We start from the raw sequence: 20,016 nt of genomic DNA, 5'->3' as shown, positions 1-20,016 counted from the left end.
GGGAAAGTGTCTGCTAAAGTCATCAGTCTACTGTAGTCTGTCAAGCGAATCAGCTCCTTAAATATTCCCACATTTGATGCACTAATGAGGTGTAATCATACCTTTTGTTCTTTCTCTTTGGTTGCTGGGATTACATTAACCAGACCTTCAAACCCTGCCAAGCTGGGGCATCTGGGCTTCCCATCATTCCTCTGCTTTTTACAGCTTCCTGGGGGTGGGAACTGGCCTTGTGCCCAGCACAGAGGAAGCCTCAGTGGCTGGAAAGAGGCCTTTGCAAGGCTGTGGCCTCAGTGAAGGAGCAGCCTCTGGTGTAGCCAGGCCATCGACTTCATATGTGACCTCAAGTGACTCAATTTTTTCTCTGGACCCACCAATAAAATGATATAGGGAATCCTAAAGTCCCTTCCAGATCTTGAAAAACAAACAAGAGAAGAGTGCCAGCCTCACTGGGGTGTGAGGGAGGATGGAGCCCAGGGCTCCGGGATGGGTGGTGGGATGCGCTCACCTGGAGACAGGTGAGGCAGTGATGAGACCATCAGTCACTGGAGCTTGGGGCAAAGGAATCCGCCCAGTCCAGGCCAGACATCGGGAGATGCAGACGCCTTCTGAGCAGCCCCCGCCCTGACCTGGGGCCTTTAGCTGAGATCAGAGATCTCGGGGAACCAAGATGTGAGTGGCCTTAGCCTGCTGGGACCGGAGGATCTGACGTTTTGCAAGCTTTTCTGCTGTGGCCAGTGCTTAAGAGCAGAGAGCAGGGGCTCTCTTGGGGTCTGCCTGGGAAAGTAGGAGAGACATGAATACTCTACTGTCCCAGTGCTCCCAAGTCCTCTAAGCTTGGCCCCAACAAGGGCAGATTTTTATTGCCTCAGACAAGCACAAGTAGGGCCTAAGGCTGTTCTCGGGCCCCTTCTGGCTCCCAGCTGGGTCCTCCTTGGGGGTGGGGGGGCTTTGTCGTATTCAGATTCACATTCCTCCAGAACCTAGGCCAGGGCCAGCCCAGAGGAGGCCCTCGGTAAGAGAGTTAGAGCCTACGGTCTTGTCCAGGTGGGAAAGCAGAACCCCACGGAGCTCTGGAATGCTCAGAACTTTAGAACCTCGAGTTTTCCAGTGGCCTTCTCCCAGGGCCCTGCCCAGCACCTCCTCAGGACCGCCCGGCCAGGTCCCTCACACCAGTTTGCCGGGTCCACGATACTTACGGGTAATCCCAGAGGACCTCGGTCTCCTTTTTCTCCCTGGATGCCCTTCTCTCCTTTTGCTCCATCTAGCCCTGCTTCCCCCTGAAGGAAAGGGAGATGGGCGAGATCACAGAAGGGCATGGCCCAGACGACTCATTCTTGCATTCTGGGGTCCTGCAGATGGGGATGGGTGGTGGGGAGGGATGGTAGATAGAGGAGGGAGGAGGTAGAGGTGGCTGACCCAGGGGTGGCAGGCCGGGGACTCCAAGAATTGCTGAATTCTTAGCCTGGCTCTGCCTCAGTTACAGTCAGTTACTACAGAGTATCTCTGTGGTAACTCTGAGGTCCCCAAAGGGAAAGGGGATGGCAGGAGTAGAGACAAACCCATAGGTCAGTTCCAGGTCAGGCTTTGGCATAGATGACCATTTGCATAGCAGAAAAACTGGGACCCTGCAGATACTGGATGGCGAATGCCTGAAATGCCACCGCTGGAGCTCTGAGGCTCCCACACTAACCAGGAGAGGAAAGTGCCTAGCAGTCCCCTGGAGAGCGCCAGTGTAGGAGACAAGGGCTGTTGTCATGCCCCTCTTATCCATTTGAAACGCTGGGGGTGGGAGCTGGGAGAGTCCCAGGCCAGAGTCCAGTGGGCTTGGTCCTGGGAAGGGGTCCCTTGCTATGCCACCCTCTGTCTGCCACCTATACTTCAGGGTGAGTGAAGGGTCTGGGGCAGGTTACGTGGAAAAAGGATTTCATCACTGGCTAAGAATCTAACCTGTCACTCTGTAGGGCTGATTGATGGATGGGAAAATTCTGAATCCAAAGCCTGCCCAGTGTCAATGATGGATGTTAACGGGACCATAGGACTTTACTCTGTCCTAATGGTACCCCACTGGCTGAAGCGTCACATGATTTCGTTTAGGGAAGGGGTCAGCTGGGTCCCCTGTCTCTGAAGCATCTTCTCTCTTTCCTGCCTTCACTGACACAGCGCCTTCCCCCACCCCCTTCACCCAGCACCTGTCACGTGATCTCTTCTTACCTTTGGTCCAGGAATGCCTTGGAGCCCCTGCGTTTGGAATCAAAACAAAGCATCTCTGGTTAAGTCGACTTCCTTGTCCACAGGTTGGACCACAAAAAAGCAAGGGCCCTGTACAAAAAAGTACAGAGCCTGGCCTGGGGCCCCTTCCCAGGAGAGGTAGAAGGGAATGCTAAGGGGGGGTCCACCTTAGGACTTACTGGGGTGGGGTCTGAGCCAGGCTTCCCCAGCCAGGGACTGAGAATCTCTCTGTGGCCCTCACAGCTGACTCATGAGAGAAGATTAAGAGTCTCAGGAAGGCAAAATTCAGAGGGAACACAGCAAAAATTAAATAATATGTGCAAAGTGCTTAGAGTAGCATCTGGCGCATAATAAGTTTCAATATACCTTGGCCACTGTCATTATTACTACCACTACTACTACTACTACTACTTGTACCAGTGACAATGGGTGGCCCGTCACCACGGGGACTCTGAACCCGGCAGAGGCAAGGACCAGCATCTGTTGGTTTAGGATGCCTGGGGACCCTCGAGGCCCAGTGCATAGGGGTCCCTTTAAAGGTGCCTTATCATCTGTAACCATGGAAAGGCCAATCCAGTGGGGCTGGTTTTAAATGGGTCAATTTCTATTTTAATCCTGGTCTTCTTGCTGGCTGGTTAGCAGGAATAAAAGAGGGAGAGGAGCAGATGTCTGATGGCAAAGGGCAGAACCGAGTGACAGAATGACTCCTACTCCTGCAAGGAGGGACCAGACCTCGGGGCTGCCATGCCAGTCAACTGTTTCTGGGAAACCGGGCGCTGCCCAGGCTCCTTGGTGTCACAGAGACGATGCCTGTTGAAGGTGGGAGGGAAGAGGAGCAGGGAGGGGCTTGTGGATGTGAAAATCCCACCGTGGAAGGAGGTGATAGTGACCTAAGGTTGAGGTTAAGCCCAGTGACTGCCATGGGGAGGGGATGTTAGGGGCCTAATCACAGTGGACTGAAACATAGACAAGCCCTCCAAACTTACCGGAGGTCCGGGAGGTCCCTCTGGCCCTGGTGGCCCAGGAACCTAGAAGCCAAAGGGAGACAGTTAGCCCACCCCCTGTTATACTCTAAGGGCTCCTGCCTTCTGCCATAGCCTGGGGTCCGGCTAGGGACTGCAAGGCCGAAGGACAGAACTACCAGCCCACAGTCTCCCAAACAAAGGCCGAGAACAGGTCAGAAACTCATAGCACCTCGTTAGCCTGCAGTGTTTCGAAAGAACAGACAAACATGGCCGTGAAATATGCTCAAAATGCCTATTCTTCTGGATGTTTTTGAAAAACCAGAAAATCTGGCCGCCTCAGGCTCTTGTTCGTGCATGGCAACAGTTGCCTGAAGCTCAATGAGAGCTTTCCCTTCCGGCTGGGGCTTGAGTTCCTCGGTTTACCTCAGTCCTCACCACTCCCTATTATTATTATTATTTTTTAATATTTTTTATTTTTTATTTTTTTTCAGTATGCGGGCCTCTCACTGTTGCGGCCTCTCCCGTTGCAGAGCACAGGCTCCGGACGCGCAGGCTCAGCGGCCGTGGCTCACGGGCCCAGCAGCTCCACGGTATGTGGGATCTTCTCGGACCAGGGCACGAACCCGTGTCCCCTGCATCGGCAGGCGGACTCTCAACCACTGTGCCACCCGGGAAGCCCTCCCTATTATTTTTAACCCAGACTTCTTGCATTCATTTGTTGCATGCCTGGTCCCGGTTGGCATTTGGGTTTGAGACCTTTAGCTTAAAGGAAGAGAGACTGGTTGTCTGGAATGGGGGGCGACTGAGATGCTTCCGAAGAATATTCCTCAAGCTCCCCAGGTTTGTAACAGACAGGATGGGGACTGTGGGTCTCTGTTTCTCTTGAGGGCAGGTTAAAGTCAAAGAGATTCGGACTGGACAGAGAACACGAAGGAACCCAGGGCGGTCTTCCTCTCTACGGAGGATGCTGTGCAGGGTAGATTCTATCTCTGGTGAAGATGGACATCCATTTCTCCACAGTCAGCCACCCAAGAGGCAGGAAGGAGACCCGCCTGCTCTTTTCTGAGCCGGTCCCCCCATTTCAGCTTCTGAACTCTCCTTGGGCACCTCACCTTCCCAGGGACAGAATCCCCTGGAGTGTGGCCAGCATGGGGACCCTCTGCCAGGTGACTATAAAGGGAGCCTCTGCACTGGGCAGACAGGGAATCCCTGCTGTCGCTTGGACAGGTGGACTTTTTAACTCCATAAATACTATTGTCTCCTTGCAGGGAACTCAATCTTTGGAAACTCTACCTTCTTAAAAAAAAAAGTTTACTGCTTTTTTTCTTATTATAAACAAGTAATTCATATATCTTGATTGGGGTAGAGGTTATATAAATCTATGCATGTATTAAAATTCATAGAACTGTCAAAAAGTCAATTTTACCATATTATCATTTTACATTATGATAATTTAAAAATAAAAAAATTTAAAGGAATACAAATTTACTAACATATTAGTAAGTTAAAGAGAACTGAAAGAAGATCTCTGAGTAATGCTAATATTTTGCTTTATTTCCTTCTACTACTCTTTTGATGCATAAAATGTATTTGAATGTCTATACTTACGATGATATCACATATATATAAAATTTGGTTCTCTTCTCTTTTTCACTTAACACAAAACCCACTTTTCCGTGTTCTGTATGTTCCCCACAAGCCTCGTTTCAATGTTGATGTGTTATTCACTGACTGGAATAAAAATGAGTTCCTACCTAGCCAGGGCTTGGAGCAGGGCTTGGCGTGAGGAAAGCTCTCCAGCACGGGGACTATTATTACCATTAGTATTTTGTGGTAAGTTATTTAATCATTTCCTTCTTGTTAGAAATGCAGCCTGTTCCCAATTTTTAGTTTAAATACATCTGGAAGGAACATTTTTGCATATTATGCTTTTCCTGAGTTTCAGAGCATTTCTTTAAGAGCCTATCCAAATAAATAACATACATGTTATATAATCAGGTCTGTGTTACTAAATGCAGATGGGGTTTGGTGACACTGAAGGGTGACCGAGGGTTTGGTGGTCTCTCTCTGTGGTAGTGTCTGGGTGGCCCAGGCCCTTCCACCAAATAGCCTCTCCCTCACATATCCTCAACCTCTGTTGCTCTCCTGGCTCTTACCCTAAGCCTGATTCCCTCCCCTGTTATGAGAAGCTGGCTTCCATCCTGACTACCTCTCACTCCACTGTTCCCTTAACCACCACACTTTTCAAAAGAATAATGCCTCTCTCTGGAAACCCTACCTCTGGAGCTTCTAGGCAAACTCCTACAGAGTCTTCAAGACCCTGCTCCAATGACCCATCTTCTGGGGTGCTCACCCGACTCCCTGAGCTGCTGCCATTCTAGTGCCCACAACTGGGGACTGTTTGCTGCACAGGGATGGTCTTGTTTTCCTGTCTCCAGGCTCTAGCACTGGAATGGAACATGGCAGGTGCTGTGTGAATACCGCTGAGGGACTTGATGAATGGGAAGACCGCGGACAAGACCTGTGGGTCCTTGCTGACCCCTGAGGTGCTCAGGAAATGTTCAGCTTCCTGCACTCCTCCTGTGCCAGGCAGTTGTGAGTTTCTTTCTAGAGCACGGAAGTGATGTGCACACTGGAGAGACTGTGGTGTGACAAGGTCCCTGTCAAATGATCCCTGTGACACAAGCCGCAGAGCAGGCACAACCTACCTCCACTCCTGGGTCACCCTTCTCCCCGGGTTCTCCTTTCTCTCCCTGTGGGCACAAAACAACATGGCGTGGGTGCCAGCACTCAGGGGATCCTGGGAAAGACACCCTCAAATCTGTGACAAACCTGACCAGTACTAGACTAGGCCTAGATATCAGCAAGGACCACCTGGGAGGCTGCAGAGGTAGCTGGCCTGAAGGACGAAGGCCAGGGCAGGGGACTTGTGATCACTGACTTCCTGAATCTGAGGTTCTAGCAAGAACCTCAGAGAGGCTGATATTCTGTATGGATCCTGCAGGGCAGAGGCCCTAGGATGGACCTGGGACTTGTTTCTAACCAGCAGAATAGGGCCTATTGGCAAAGATGATGGGATGTCGCTCTTGTGATTATGTTACAAGCTTATGTTACAAATTATACATGATATACAAATGATAGGTTAAGACTGTGTTACAAGTACGTTACACACACACACACACACACACACACACACACACACACACACACACACCCCACCCCCCACCCCCCCCGTCTTGCTAGGATGCACTGAGAGACATGCCTGCTGGCCTTGGTCTTAGCAGGCTGCTATAATATGATCTGCCTACTATGGGGAAGGCCGAGTGGCCGGGAACTGTATGTGGCCTCTAGGAGCTGAGGGACTCATTGCTACTATAGAAGGGACTGAAAATTATGCCAGTAGCAGCGAGCTTGGAAGAGGACCCCAGCTCTAGATGGGGCTGCAGCTGGATGACACCCTGACTGGGCAGAGGCCCCAGCTGCGACGGGCCTGGACCCCCGACCCATGGAAGCGGTGCCATAATACGAGTGTGTTGTTTAAGCCACTGAATTTGTGGTGACATGTTACGCAGCTACAGAAAGTGAATACGGCTCTAGAAGCGGAGCCAGGGCCATGGGGGTGGGGGGTGGTTGATGAGGGTGCCTCACACCACATCAGAAGCATTCCCTCCAGCTTGGAGGGAACATGTCAGGAGGCTACCAGCTGCCTGCCTGTCCCAGCTGAGTGGGGCAGCCACAGTCAGTGGCCTTCGAGGTATCCTGCACTGGGTCAGAGGTGGGACTGGTTGACCTCTGAGGTTCTTTCCACTTCTAAGAGGAGAATTCCGAGTCCAAGATTCTAGCACCTTGGAACTATGCTGGCCCCTGGAGATGGAGGCCACCAGGCTGTGAGCGGAGGGCGCTGGAACCCCTGTTGACACCCAGCTGCCCCTCAGGGAGTAGCTGCTCATCCAGAGGACCCTCCCATCCCCAGGCTGGACAGGCAGGCTGGCGGTCAGTGCAGCTTCATCACAGCACCAGGCACCCGCCAGGCAGGTGACCTCAGGGAGGGCATCCACTTGCTTGCCCACATCGGCAGAGGCCTGCTGACCCCCCTGATGCTCGGCCCCCTCGCCTTACCGTGAATCCTGGGAGCCCGATTGGGCCAGGCAATCCGGTCGCTCCATGTCTCCCTTGGTCACCTGGTTCTCCTTTCTCCCCAGTTGGGCCGTCTAGACCCTACAGATCGAAAAAGATCTCTGTTAGTCAAGGGCAAGGTCATCACACTGAGGTATGGGACCTGCCGTGGCATGCACGTGGGGCCACCTTCCTCCAAGGGCAGGTGTCTAGGGTGCTGCCTGGAAACCATGAAGCCCAGAGAAGGCTCCCAAGTCAAGCCAGAGGCCTAGCTGGCCTGGGCTAAGGTCCCTTGTTTGTACCTCTCCTGGGTCTAGGGCTGTCCCTATACTCTCCTGGGTCTAGGTATGCTGTCCCAAGAGGCAGTTTTACACTCCCAACAACTCAGTGAGGTATCCAGGGAAAGCATTATCATCCCCATTTTATTCTCTTTTGTTAAGTCAAATTTATCAATTTTTTTCCTTAATGAATTATGCATTTGGTGTTGTAGCTAAGAAATCTCTTTTTTGTTTTCCCCTCCCTTGACCACACGGCTTGTGGGATCTCAGCTCCCTGACCAGGGATTGAACCTGGGCCACGGCAGTGGAAGTCCGGAATCCTAACCACTAGGCCACCAGGGAATTTCCAATCATCCCCATTTTAGGGATGAGAAAACCGAGGCTCTGCCAGGCTCAGTGACTTTCCCGCGGACACAGATAGGAGATGACAGAACAAGACCCAGGTCTCTTGAGGCGGGAAACTGGCCTTTATAAAGTAAAGCTTGAAGGGAAAACGGGTGAGCGCCCTGTCCCCAGCTCCCAGCTCCGGTTTCCAGCTGCAGCTGTCATAGCGCACAGCCACATCCTGCTGGGTGGGCCTCGGCACTCACCGGTGGGCCTGGCTGCCCCATCTCCCCTTTCTCCCCCTTCTCTCCTGGGTTCCCCGGAAGGCCATCTTCTCCCTTCAGTCCTGCAGGCCCAGCCTTTCCTGGGGGGCCTTGGGGACCAGGAGGGCCCACATCTCCTGGTTTGCCTCGAGGTCCCTCGAGAAAAGATCAACAACACTATTAGATGCACTGATGGAGAAACGAGGGGCAAGAACAAGGAAGAATGGCGGGGGGAGGGGGAGGGTACAAAGGACTCGGCTCTTTGGCGCTTGATTGGACCAGGCAGAGAGCCTGTCCAGCTCCCGGTGGGAATCTGAGGGGCTGCAGCCCATCCCAGCGTGGGTTGGCCTGGCTCCCCCTGGGGCCAGCAGTGGGGCTCGGCTGGGCTTCCAGAGGCGGGCCTCCCCTCCCCTCTCCCTTCCCCACAAGGCTCCCTTCCAGAGCCTTCTGTATCCTCACCCCCCAGGGCAAAGATTATCTTCAGAGGTTTGTCTGGGAGTGTCCTTACCTTTTCCCCATCGTGTCCAGGAGGGCCGGGCAGTCCAATCTCCCCCTGTAGCCAGAACAACTAAAGGTCACTCTCAGACCAGAGAAGAACAGTAACTGTTATTTATACAGCACTCCTTATGTCAGGTATCCTCAGCACTCACATAGAAGGTATGTACTTTCACTGACTCTGTTTTGGAGGTGAGGACCCCAATGCAGAGTTGTGAGCCCAAGGCCTGGAATTAGTGAAGACTGGATCCCAGTCCGGGCATGCCGGCTCCACAGTCCATGTTTTAGCCACAACCTTGCACCAGGCGCTCCACAGGAGGGGTGCTTGCCTCCTTGTTCTCCCTCCCCCCCAAACTCAGCCTTCCAGTCCTGGCCCCCACACAGGGCGCTCCCTTCACTTCACATCAACCCGAGTCCCTTCTTTAAGTCAGGGAGGGAGATAAAGGAGGTGTGGCCTCTGATTTGAGGCCAGGTAAACAACCAGCTGCATCACCAAGGCAAGCTGAGAGGAAAGAGCAGTGAATTCCTCCTGATAGATCAGGGAAGGCTTCCGGGAGGAGGTGGCCTTCAAGTTGGGCTTGGAATATGAAGACTTTGAAAGGTAGGGAAAACCGGAAGGGACTTCAGGGCAGAGGACCTCATGAGCAGAGGACAGAGGGGCAAATGTGTTGGCCTTCTGGGAAAAATCACAGGGGTGGGGGGCAGAGGATAAAAGGGAGCAAAGGCAGGAATCGAGGGAGGGGTGGGGAGGGGCTCAAGCACTACGTCACCCTGAGGGGTGAGATTGGGGAGGGGCTCAAGCAGGGTTGGGTCCCTGCTGTGGCTCTGGCTGGGGTGGGGGCTCGTCTAGACCCAGCCCCACCACATCAGAGGGGTCTGTGAATTACAGGAGCCCAAGACAGACAGCGAGGGAAGAAAGGCAGAGCTGAGGATGGGGGGAGTGAAGGGGCGGTGATGTCGGTGGGCAGGCGGTGCCTTGGAGCTTTGGGGAGAATTGAAGGCTGGAGTGAGGTGGTGGCTCTGGGAACATGAGAAGGACACAGAGGGGCAGCCGTGGGGTCCCGCGCTCAGAGACACACGCAGGGCTTCTGCAGGGTCTGCACCCGCCTTGTCAAGACAGTGTTACCTTCTGGCCTGGGATCCCTGGAGCTCCGGGTGGGCCAATCTGCCCAGGAAGACCAGGGGGCCCCTACGAAAGAAAAGAAAGACACGTGGGAGAAGTTTCCAACTGAGGAGGGGTGGCCTGTCTCCAGAGAAGTATATGTGGAGGCTGGTTTATAGAGACTGGTCGTTTCCAAACATTTCATCAGGGGCAGGAAGACTTCTGTTTGCAGAGGAAATATGGAGACCCCACAGTGTAAGGCAGATAAGCACTGAGTGTGTCTGGATTAAAGTGGGGGGTGGGGACCCCAGGGCCACGCTTATCAGCCTCTCCCTCCCTGTCCGTCTACACCCTGGGGGCTCCTTGGACTCCAAGAAGATAAATCTGACCTTCCCCGACAGTGACTTAAAAATTTCTCCAGGAAGCAACCCAAATGTCCATCAACGGCTGAACATCTGGCATATTCATACAATGGATACTACACAGCAGTGAAAAAAGAACCGAGCACTGCACAGGCCATGCCGTAGAAGGAAGAAACCCTGACACATTATGCAGAGCAAAAGAAGCCAGATGCAGACACCTACATACTGTGTGACTCCATTCATAAGAGACTCTAGAACTAAAGACAAATCTAAGCTCTGGTGAGAGAAAGCAGATTAGTGGTGGCTCAGGGTTGGGCATAAGTGTGGGACTGACTCCTGAGATGCGTGAAGGAACTTTCTGAAGTGATTGGGGTGGTGGGTACGTGGCTATATACATTTGTCAAAACTCAGCAAATTCTACACCTAAAATGGGTGCATTTTATTGTATGTAAATGGTTAATTCAAGGTTGATTATTAAAATGAAAAAAAAAAGTTTCAGAAAGTTTTGCTTCAAAGAGCTATTTCAAATAATCTGTTTTAATGTTTCCAAATGAAGCTCACTGATTCCAGAATCACGTGGTTAATACCAGTTTCTGGGATTGGGGCGCTGTACGACTGGTGCTTAATTCTGGCTTTGCATCATCCCTAAGTGTGTTCTGTGGCACATGGCCACTAAAAATATTAAATGACATAAAATGTGAGTTAGTTTGAGAACGTTGTGATCTCCCCTCTCTTCTCTGCCTTGGAAGTTAAACCTGGTGGTAATCATTTTAGCTACAAATATTTACTGAAAGCCTGTCACTGGTAGGCACACGTGCAAAATCCAGGCTTGGAATTCACTGCTTTTCCAGATGCAGAGAATGAAATTGATTTCTAGCAAAGAGGGAAAGGTAGAGGGTCGCTACTGATGTTTGTAGGATTATGCACTTTATTTATTAGCAAAAGATTGGGTAAAAGGAGAACATAAAAACACCCTCCTCTATACCACCACTTCCTTGACGCAGCTGCAATGAGAACCAGTATTTGTCCTGTGACGGGAGTGCACCACTGGGTCGGTGAAGAGCTACTCTGGACGACAGTCATGACCCTGCTGTGCAGGGTCAACCCTAACCTTCTGGAGGCGAGACCTCCAGTCCTGTCTTCCAGGCTGCCCTCCACCAGCCCTCAGCCCAGTGCCCGGGGAAATCAGGAGGGAGGACTCACCATCAAGGCCAGTGTCCGGATCTCCTGAAAACCAACACCATGCGATCAGTTGAAGAGCAAATAAGAGCCACACGGAGGGTCCCCTCGGCCCAGTCCTGGAAACGTGGGCACTGGGCCCCTTGAGGGAGCACAGTAGAGGTAGACCCTCTTGGGGGGCCTGTGCCTTCCAGCCCCACCCCACCCCCACCTCTCCCCTCCCAGAGGCTTGTAGTCACTGGACAGGGAGTACCCCACGAGCACCAGATGCTATCCTACAACAGATTCCTACATGCCCTAAAATGGACTGCAAATTTTCTCTTTACAAGAGGGAGGGAAGCAGCATCTCCTGTTCCTTCTGTTTTGTTTTCTTCTTTTGGCCTCGCAGCATGGGGGATCTTAGGTCCCTGACCAGGGGTCGAATGCATGCCCCCTGCAGTGGAAGGGCGGAGTCTTAACCACCGGACTGTCAGGGAAGTCCCTCCCATTGTTTCTAATCATTCACTGGGACCCTTCCTTGAACTTCCCTCTTCTCCTAGAACCCAGATTTAAGGCTCTGATGTACCTCCCTTGAAACAGACACAATAGAACAAAACACGGCACCACTGGAAAACTAAATTACAGGGACAACTCTTGGCATTAAAAAAAATAACTGTACAGCTTGTAAATGGATTCACATAGGTACAAAGATTCCTTTAAAGGAGCAGTTCTCAATCTGGGGTGATTTTGTCCCCCTGGAGACATCTGGCAATGTGCAGAGGCATACTTTGGTTGTCATAGCTGGGAGTGGGGAGGCATCTATTGGCATCTATTGGGTAGAGACCAGGCACGCTGTTGAACATCCTCCAGCACACGGGACAGGCTTCCCCACAACCAACATTTCCCAGCCCCAAATGTCAGCGGCGCCCAGGTTGAAGCCCCGCGTTTAAACGAGGGTACCTTATGAACCTGAAATATGATTACATTGACACAAAGGTAGATGTGTTCCAGGAAGACAGATTCTACCATGTGAAGGGGGAGGGTGTGTGCTGGAGAAATGGGGTCCTAGAACCCCAAGTGGGCCAGCACCCTGCAGGCACCAGGATGCCCCAGTTATGGCTCTCAGTGACCCAGAGCCAGGATACCTGGCCAGCTGGGCCCAGACCCAAAGCCGGGCCCAGACCCAAAGCCAAGCCATCTGGACTTCAAATGAGGGGGCCGCATGCATGGGGGCTGCATGGGGGAGGCTGAAGGAGAGAAGGCAAGGGGATGAAACCCCGGAAGCTCTGTCCAGCGGCCTGGCCTCAGGGACATGAGTCAGGGTGTTGGAACGCTCAGCTCTGTCATCACACAGCCCGGAGGCCCATGAGGACCTCCAGATCTCTCATCTCTGGGTAGGCCCTGCTCACCTGGAGAGCCTCGTTGATGTTTCCATTGTAGTCCACCATCTCTCCTTTCCCAGGTTCGCCCTTGGAGCCCTACGAGACAAAGGAGACCTGCACCCAGGGCCTGGGCCAGCGGGGACCTCAGGACAAGCTCTCTACCATCGCTGGCTGCACAGGGGATGCAGAGCAGCTGGGGTGGCTACTGGGGGCTCCAAACACTCTCAGAGGATGCCCAGGGGCTCCAGAACCAAAGAGGAGACTCCGTGTGAGAACCCTGGACTCGACAGACCTGGGGGAGACCGAGTGCAATCGTGGCTGCAATGTCAGACCTCCTGTCTGGAGCCAGAATGCTCTTCCCTGCCCCCCACCCCCCCGCAAGGCCCCGGGGACAAGCCACTTCACCCTGTGACCCCAGGGAGGTGAGATGTGGTGCTGTGACTCTGGGTGAGAGATGCACGTACCTTGGGGCCAGCAGGTCCCTGTTCTCCAGCTGCTCCAGGCTCCCCCTGTTGCACGACAAAATTGGAGTGAAATGGGCACAAAGTCAGGTACACAGAATCTGGTGTCCCCAGATGGGCCGTGTGTTAGGGAACTCAGAGGGGGCCAGGAGGCTCGGCTCGGCTCAGCTCAGGCTGAGAGGCGCAGGGCTCCCTGTGCCTCCCGTGCAGGCTCCGCCCCTTGGGAAGCACCTCCACCGGCCAGCAAGCCCCTCTCCCTCCCAGCTCCCTCCAGCTTCTTGCTGGAAGATCCTTCTGTCCCATGTTAGTTGTTGGTGATTCCACCCATGTCCGTCTGGCCACCTCCCTCCGGTCTCCTAAGTCAGCCACCTCCTCGGGAGCAGGGACCAGACCCTCTGCCCCTCTTTATTTCTATCCTGCTCGAGGAGCAAGGGCTCAGAAAGTTTTTGCCAATTGCCTGGGTGGTTGACAATTGCCGTGGACAGCCCAGGCGGTTCCTGTCTGCTGGTGAAAGACCCAAACTGTGGGAGGAAACATGGGGGCCAGGGCGAGGCGTTAGAACACCCAGCCTCCTGGAGCAGGTCGGGATGGGGGGATTTGTTTCTGTTGGAAACAGGGCAGAACTGTGGGGAATAAATGAAACGTGGTGTAAATTGTGAAAAGCAAACCATGGTTCCAATTGTTCTGGGATAACGCGAACACTGAACACATTTCAGAAAATCAAGACAGAAAGTAAAAATAAAGGGAAAACAAACCCTTTAATATAACTCAACTGCTGCCGACCCTGCCGCTGGCCAGCTCACGGAGCCTCGCCTCCAGGTAACCTGCCCTGTACCTCCCCAAGCCCACAGCCTTTCAGTCCCGGGGCACCTGCGAAGGACACAGCAGCACCAGGCTGACCCATCCACAGGGATTAGCTGGAGGGAAGTGGGGCCCCGTCTTTACCAGTGGTGTGGGAGCTAGCAGAAGCAGGGGCTCCGGCTCTCTCCCCAGCCCCAGCGTCCCATCCCTGGGCCTGCCTTTGCCTGGCCGCCATCTCAGTGGAAGTTCTCCAAAGCCCGAGGCGACCAGAAGAGATGGTAGGCACGAGTCATGGCCGTCAGCCCTGTGCCTGGAGGCCCAGCGGCAGGACGGCCAAGACTCTGTCTCTCTCTCTGAACTCCCAAGCTGACCCTCATCCTGCAGCTCTTAGATCTGGGGGCTCCTGTACCTTGTCTCCTTGCCGTCCTGGGGCGCCCGCCCGGCCATCAGCTCCAGCTTCCCCCTGGGCAAGAGGAGAGAGATGGGTGAGGGCACACGGGGCAGCTGGGACTGCTGCTTCAGGGGCAAAAGATGGTCTTGCTATTGATGTTCTAGTAAGTGTCTCTGGGTCTTTGTCTCTTTCCCTGCTGGCTTCTACTAACTCACCCCATTCCACCTGTCTGATTCCTTCCCACCCTTGGGCCCCACCCAGGTCTCACCTCCTCCTAGCAGCCCTCCCTGACTACTCCCTTCCTCCCCTGGGCTCTGCGCTGCCAGGCCCTCCTCAGGTCTCGGTTAACACACGCGTGCCCAGTTCTGTTGAGGCCCCTAACTGTGGACTGCCACCAGCCTCCAGGGGCAGGAGGCAGGTCGTTTTGGAGCCTGGAACTCTTACACACCTCATCAGGTCCTGCCTGGAGGACAGAGCGGAGCAGGAGGGGCCTGGGCACGTGGGGACGGGGTGCCCAGGAGGCCTAGGACAGGAGGAGCAGGGAGAGGTAGGAGGTAGCCCACTCCAAATACTTCATTTATTCAAGATTTTGCCTGGTCCTGGAAAGAGGACATGAGTCTGGGGACAGTCTTCTAGCTTTCCCTTGCTTTTGTCCTAGGATACAGGGACAAGAGTGACCAGATTTCCCCAGCCCCAGATCGAGACCCAAGACGCGCCTGGTATCACGCCCTTCAGGGTCAGCGGGACAGACTCAACAGTGGGCATGCCCTGGAGGCTGGGTGCTCGTACCAGGGAAGCTCTGTTCTCACCACAATCACGTGGGAACGTGGCGCTGAGCCCGAGACCCTTCCTGCCACTTCATCTTGCCTGTCTGTGGGGTTCCCTGTGGCCCCCTACACTACATTCCTGTGAATTGTGGGTTTGCTTCTCCTGCTGGATGGTGGGCAAGCCGAGGGCAGGTTCTCGGCAGCCTCACAGTCCACAGCAGGCCCTTGATAAACGTCGGTGGAACGAATGAGGGTATTGCCTCAGATCATGCAGAGTAATGAATCCTTTCCTTATAAGCTAAGCAAGACACCCCCTTATTTCCCTGTGCTGTTAAAATAAACCGAGCAATGCAGGAGGCATCTGCCTCGCAGAACTCAAGTCTTACCACTGCAGCTTGCACCCTCTGCAAGGAAAGTGTGGGCAGCCCCATTTGTAGCTGTCCCACTGCTGCAACCGTACCTCCCCGCAGTGTGCCGCACCAGGTGGGCCCAGCTGATCCCTGACCTGCAACTGATTTAGAGCCTAAGCTAGGGGCCTTTCTGGTTGTCTTAAGACCTTGTAGCCATTGGTCCTTGACTCAGTTACATCATAGCCATTTGAATCAATGGGACCATCCATCTGCCCTAGAGATGCTTGGAAGCAGAAGCTTGGTCCAAATGACCTTTCTAGAATCCACTGGAAAAACCACACAGAGCAGGAGAGAAGGCAAGGTGCCCAGGACACGGGGTCCCCCAAATGGACTAAGGATAAAGGCCACAGGCAAACATCTGCCTTGAGCACTGATCCCAGGGAAAGACTCACCTTTGGCCCTGGGGGCCCAGGGAGCCCTGGGGGCCCAGGCTCCCCTCTGCCCCCTCCAATGGAGTTGCCGGCATCACCTTTTTCTCCCTGGGGGTGGAAGGTAGAGTTACCATCACTAACTCTGGAAGAAGGTGGTTGATCCCTGTCTTTTCTCCCCTCACAATTCGAAGGAGTGAAGGCAGCAGACTGCCTCTCAGTCTATGCTGAATGTTGGGGGACATTAAGGGACTGTGGGCTCCAGGATGGCTGGGGACCAGAGACCTTCAGAAACCTGGCTGTGGGATTTGAGGAGAGAATGGAGCTGGTTACTGAAGGAGAATGGGTGTAGAGCTAGACCAAGAACCCATCAGGACCAGGATCTAGAGCAGTGTTTCCCAAAGTGTGTTCCCTGGAACACTCCTTCCACAGGTTGGGAATATTCAGAACATGAAGAAAAGGGGTCTGGTGGCCAAACAACGTTGGAAAGGCAAAGTGAAATGAAGCTTCGCAGGCTCTTCCACTGCAGGGTGCTGGGAGCCTCTTAGGCCAAGGTGCCCGTGACTCTCTGAGGAGCCTGTTTTATTTATTTAAATTTTTACTGGAGTAGAGTTGATTTACAATGTCGTGTTAGTTTCAGGTACACAGCAAAGTAAATCAGTTATACGTGTACATACGTCTAATCTTTTTTAGATTCTTTTTCCGTATAGGCCAATATATAGGCCATTACAGAGTACTGAGTAGAGTTCTGAGGGACCTGTTTTATATAGCTTTCCCCACACTTATTTGACCCAAGTCTTTTTTTTTTTTTTTTAAGCGGAATATCTTACGGAGCTCACATATGGTGGTGCAAAGAAATCAGACCAGGTCATAGCTACTAAATTCTTTGAATTTGGGCATTTTTTTTGGCCAGTCAGGGCCTCCCATGTGGAACCCCATGCCTCTGTCCCCCAAAACACAATCTGGCTGTGTTCCAGCTGCTTTCCCCCAATCTGGGAGGGACACCTCCAGTGCTGGGGCCCGTGTGAATGTGCAGGGCTAGGAATGGGGCTGGGGATGGACACTGGGGCCCTTACACAGAACCCACCATTCAGAGCTGGTTGCTACCCACCTTCTGCCCTAGGAGGCCAAGTAGCCCAGGGGCGCCCGCAGCCCCCTTCTCACCCTGCGGAGGAAACGCAGACAGTTTGGGTTAGGAACTGTTTCTCCGGGATGTTGGCGAAGGCACCAGCCCTCCAGCGTCAGGCCTTGGCTTTTCTCTCTCGTCTCTCTGCCCCTGCGTGGGCTCTTCTCGGAAGGACTCCACTTCCGGCTGGACCCCATCAGGGACCAGACTCCTTCCTTGGGACACTGCACCCTGGTATTGTTATCCTCCCCATCCTGTGTGGGTGGGGCCCTCAGCACTTACGCAGGGAGAGGGGCCAGGAGCATTCAGTCACTTTTGGGGGTCTCCTGGGGACAGGCGAGCAGTTCAGAATGCCAGTATTTGGGAAAAGCTTTTTTAACCCACTTGGCTCTTTTTTATGTTTGTAACGTCTAGCAATTAGATACCCCTGGTCTCTAGGGAGAGCTTTCCGTCTACCTCCTCCCTACCTCTAGGGAGGACAAAAACCATTGAACCAGAACTTCTCCTTTGGAGGAATATTCTGAGAAGTCTGCCTCCTATTATGGGTTGAATTGTGTCCCATGAAAATTCATTTGTTGAAGTCCTAACTCCAAGTATCTCAGAATGTGACCTTATTTGGAAACTGGGCCACTGGAGATGTAATTAGCTAAGTTATGAGGTGCGCCCCTAATCCAATATGATTGGTGTCCTTATAAAAAGGGGAAATTTGGACACAGACATGCATCTCGGGAGGACACCGTGTGAAGATGAAGGCAGAGATTGGGGCGATGCTTCTACAAGCCAAGGTGCCAGCAAACTACCGGGAACTAAAAGGGAAGCACGGAACAGATTTTTCTTCACACCCCACAGAAGGAACCAACCCTGTCGACACCTTGGTCTCAGATGTCTGTCCTCAGAACTGCGGGACAATACATTTCTGTTGTAGAAGCCACACAGTTTGTGGTCCTGTGTTAGGGCAGCCCTAGTAAACGAGTACCCCTCCCTAACTAGCTTCTTCCTGAAGAACACTTTTTCTCCCTTATGGCGCAAGTCCCAGAGCCCTGCTCTCACTGCAGAAAGGAAGGGGCTCCGAGACTGTGGACGACCCCTCACTGCAGCAGTGACACAGCCACGTCCAGCACCCAGGTCCGCCTTCTGTGCCACAAAGACTTCACTCTGATTCAGAGCGTCCAGTATCAAGAAGGCCCCTGCCTGGCCAGCATGAGAAGCCCCACTCTCCACCGCCCGAAGGCCGGTGGTTCTCACAGGCAGCAATGTACGTGGAGGACCCTGGGGCTGCAATGTGCTCACATCTCAATGAACTTTTCAGCTGGAGCCACAGAAGTTGCCACACCAAACCTTTAGCGTCTTCCCCTTGCCACCTGCCCTTGGGTAGAAGCTGCATGACAAAATGGCCTGTAGCAGGCTAAGGGAGGAGAGGAGGGGCAGATAAGGGCCCGGGTGATGAGAGGGATGTGAATCCTGAGGCCCCAGCTGGCCCTGCTGTGCCTGGGCTGTGCCTTTGCCTTTAGCTGGGGCACCCCCTGAAACAGGCCAGGTCTAAGGGAAAGGGTGCGGTCCTGCCCTACAGAGGTCCTGGGGGATGGGGGTGGGGGAAGGGAAAGCTTCCCTTCCTTCTAGGCTTTCCTCCTGGGTACCCAATGGCTTTCAAGGGGAAAGGCTGTGCTCTTGAGTGTGAATTTCCTGAAGCTTTGCCAGGCCATCGAGGCACTCCCTTTTTCCTGGAGACATGCACCCACTGCACACTGCAAGCAGCACGCCAGCCATAGGGGTGGGGCAGGCAGTGGGGGACCAGCAGAGGCCAGGATGAAGGGAGCACACACTCAAGGACACAGTATCCTACCCTCTGCCCCGTCTTTCCCGGCAAACCTGGGGGCCCCGGCTTCCCTGTTGCTCCTGGGTCTCCCTTTGGGGTAAGAAGAGAAAGTCACTGATAAGAGGATGGGGTAGGGGTGGTGAGGGGTACGAAGGGCAGTAATCATAGACCAGTGTTTCCAGAATACTTGCCTCATAAGACGCTCCTCTTAAAAAACGAATGCCCTGGTCAGAAAGTTTGAAAATGCTGCACAAGACCCTGCATTTTTTTTTTTTTTAGAGTTTCCCAATGTATATTTAGCATAGTAAAGGCTCTGAGAAGGCCTGCAGTAAAGACACCTGCGTAATAGTTTTAACCCCACATTTCTCAAACGTATTTGACCATGGAAACTTTTTCTCATGTTACATCTCTTATTGTCCTGGATGAGAGAGACAGAGCCCTGTGGGTGCAGGGGACAACAGTCACCACTGGAGCTGGTGTGAATGCAGACCGCTGCCCAGGCCAGGATCCAGGGAAGGGGGGAGGCATCTGCAGAGCATACCTGGGGAGCAAGCCCCTCCCCGCAGGCTCTCCTCTGCTCAGTCAGGTCCCCAGCCCCAGGCTAGCCTCGGGGGACCAGGAGCAAAACAACAGCAGCCCCTCCCACCTCCATCCCACGCCTGACGTTGCCTCTGTATCAGTACCTTGGCTCCTGGGATCCCAGGCTCACCCTGTGTGGGAAAAAAACAAGACTCAGGTAAAGAAATGAGAGAGCGAGAGTGAGTGAACGCAGGAGCAGAGGAGTGAAGGCATCTGAGGGTAGGGGAAGTGTCTGGCCAGCCCAGGACTTCCCGCTGCCTAGGACTCGGGCCCCTCCTGGACTGTCCCTTATTCTTCCCCCAGGTGAGAGAGGTGGCAGGTGTGAGGCAGCCCAGGAGGAGGGAGAGGAAGGAAGGGACATTTGCTTCTGACACGGTGTCCCTGTAAGTGACCTGCTGGGAGAGCCACATCGAGCATTTGCGCTTCCGGGGTGTCCCCTCCCATCTGCTGAATTTTTTTTTTTTTTTTTGCTGTAAGCGGGCCTCTCACTGTTGTGGCCTCTCCCGTTGTGGAGCACAGGCTCCGGATGCACAGGCTTAGCGGCCATGGCTCACGGGCCCAGCCGCTCCGTGGCATGTGGGATCTTCCTGGACCGGGGCACGAACCCATGTCCCCTGCATCGG

The 20,016-nt window shown here is 53.6% G+C and overlaps 2 protein-coding genes across 3 annotated transcripts in view; one reads left to right on the top strand and one right to left on the bottom strand.

The window, feature by feature from the left end:
• The window catches only part of AIFM2 (apoptosis inducing factor mitochondria associated 2), a 136,285-nt gene extending 122,997 nt beyond the window's left edge, over positions 1-13,288 (top strand). Inside the window, exon 10 of one of the 2 annotated variants that reach the window (XM_060126493.1) lies at positions 12,755-13,288. The gene's annotated coding sequence lies outside the window, so the exon portion shown is untranslated. Of the gene's footprint in view, positions 1-3,685; positions 5,151-12,754 lie in introns of those variants that run through there. The other variant, XM_060126492.1, reaches the window with a different exon arrangement.
• COL13A1 (collagen type XIII alpha 1 chain) overlaps positions 1-20,016 on the bottom strand; it is a 79,209-nt gene that overhangs the window by 17,740 nt on the left and 41,453 nt on the right. The window contains exons 16-30 of the mRNA XM_060126485.1: positions 19,498-19,524; positions 16,984-17,037; positions 15,897-15,983; positions 14,346-14,399; positions 13,139-13,183; positions 12,702-12,770; positions 11,338-11,361; positions 9,797-9,859; positions 8,684-8,728; positions 8,179-8,331; positions 7,314-7,412; positions 5,903-5,947; positions 3,216-3,257; positions 2,212-2,238; positions 1,197-1,277 (exon numbers count right to left, since the gene is read on the bottom strand). Of these exons, the coding sequence (XP_059982468.1) occupies positions 1,197-1,277; positions 2,212-2,238; positions 3,216-3,257; positions 5,903-5,947; positions 7,314-7,412; positions 8,179-8,331; positions 8,684-8,728; positions 9,797-9,859; positions 11,338-11,361; positions 12,702-12,770; positions 13,139-13,183; positions 14,346-14,399; positions 15,897-15,983; positions 16,984-17,037; positions 19,498-19,524 (915 nt within the window). The remainder of the gene's footprint in view (positions 1-1,196; positions 1,278-2,211; positions 2,239-3,215; positions 3,258-5,902; positions 5,948-7,313; positions 7,413-8,178; positions 8,332-8,683; positions 8,729-9,796; positions 9,860-11,337; positions 11,362-12,701; positions 12,771-13,138; positions 13,184-14,345; positions 14,400-15,896; positions 15,984-16,983; positions 17,038-19,497; positions 19,525-20,016) is intronic.

The sequence above is a fragment of the Lagenorhynchus albirostris genome, chromosome 16 (genome assembly GCF_949774975.1).
Source record: "Lagenorhynchus albirostris chromosome 16, mLagAlb1.1, whole genome shotgun sequence".
NCBI lineage: Eukaryota > Metazoa > Chordata > Mammalia > Artiodactyla > Delphinidae > Lagenorhynchus > Lagenorhynchus albirostris.
The sequence above is the reverse complement of the archived record's forward strand: the minus strand, read 5'-3'. Positions and strand labels throughout refer to the sequence as shown.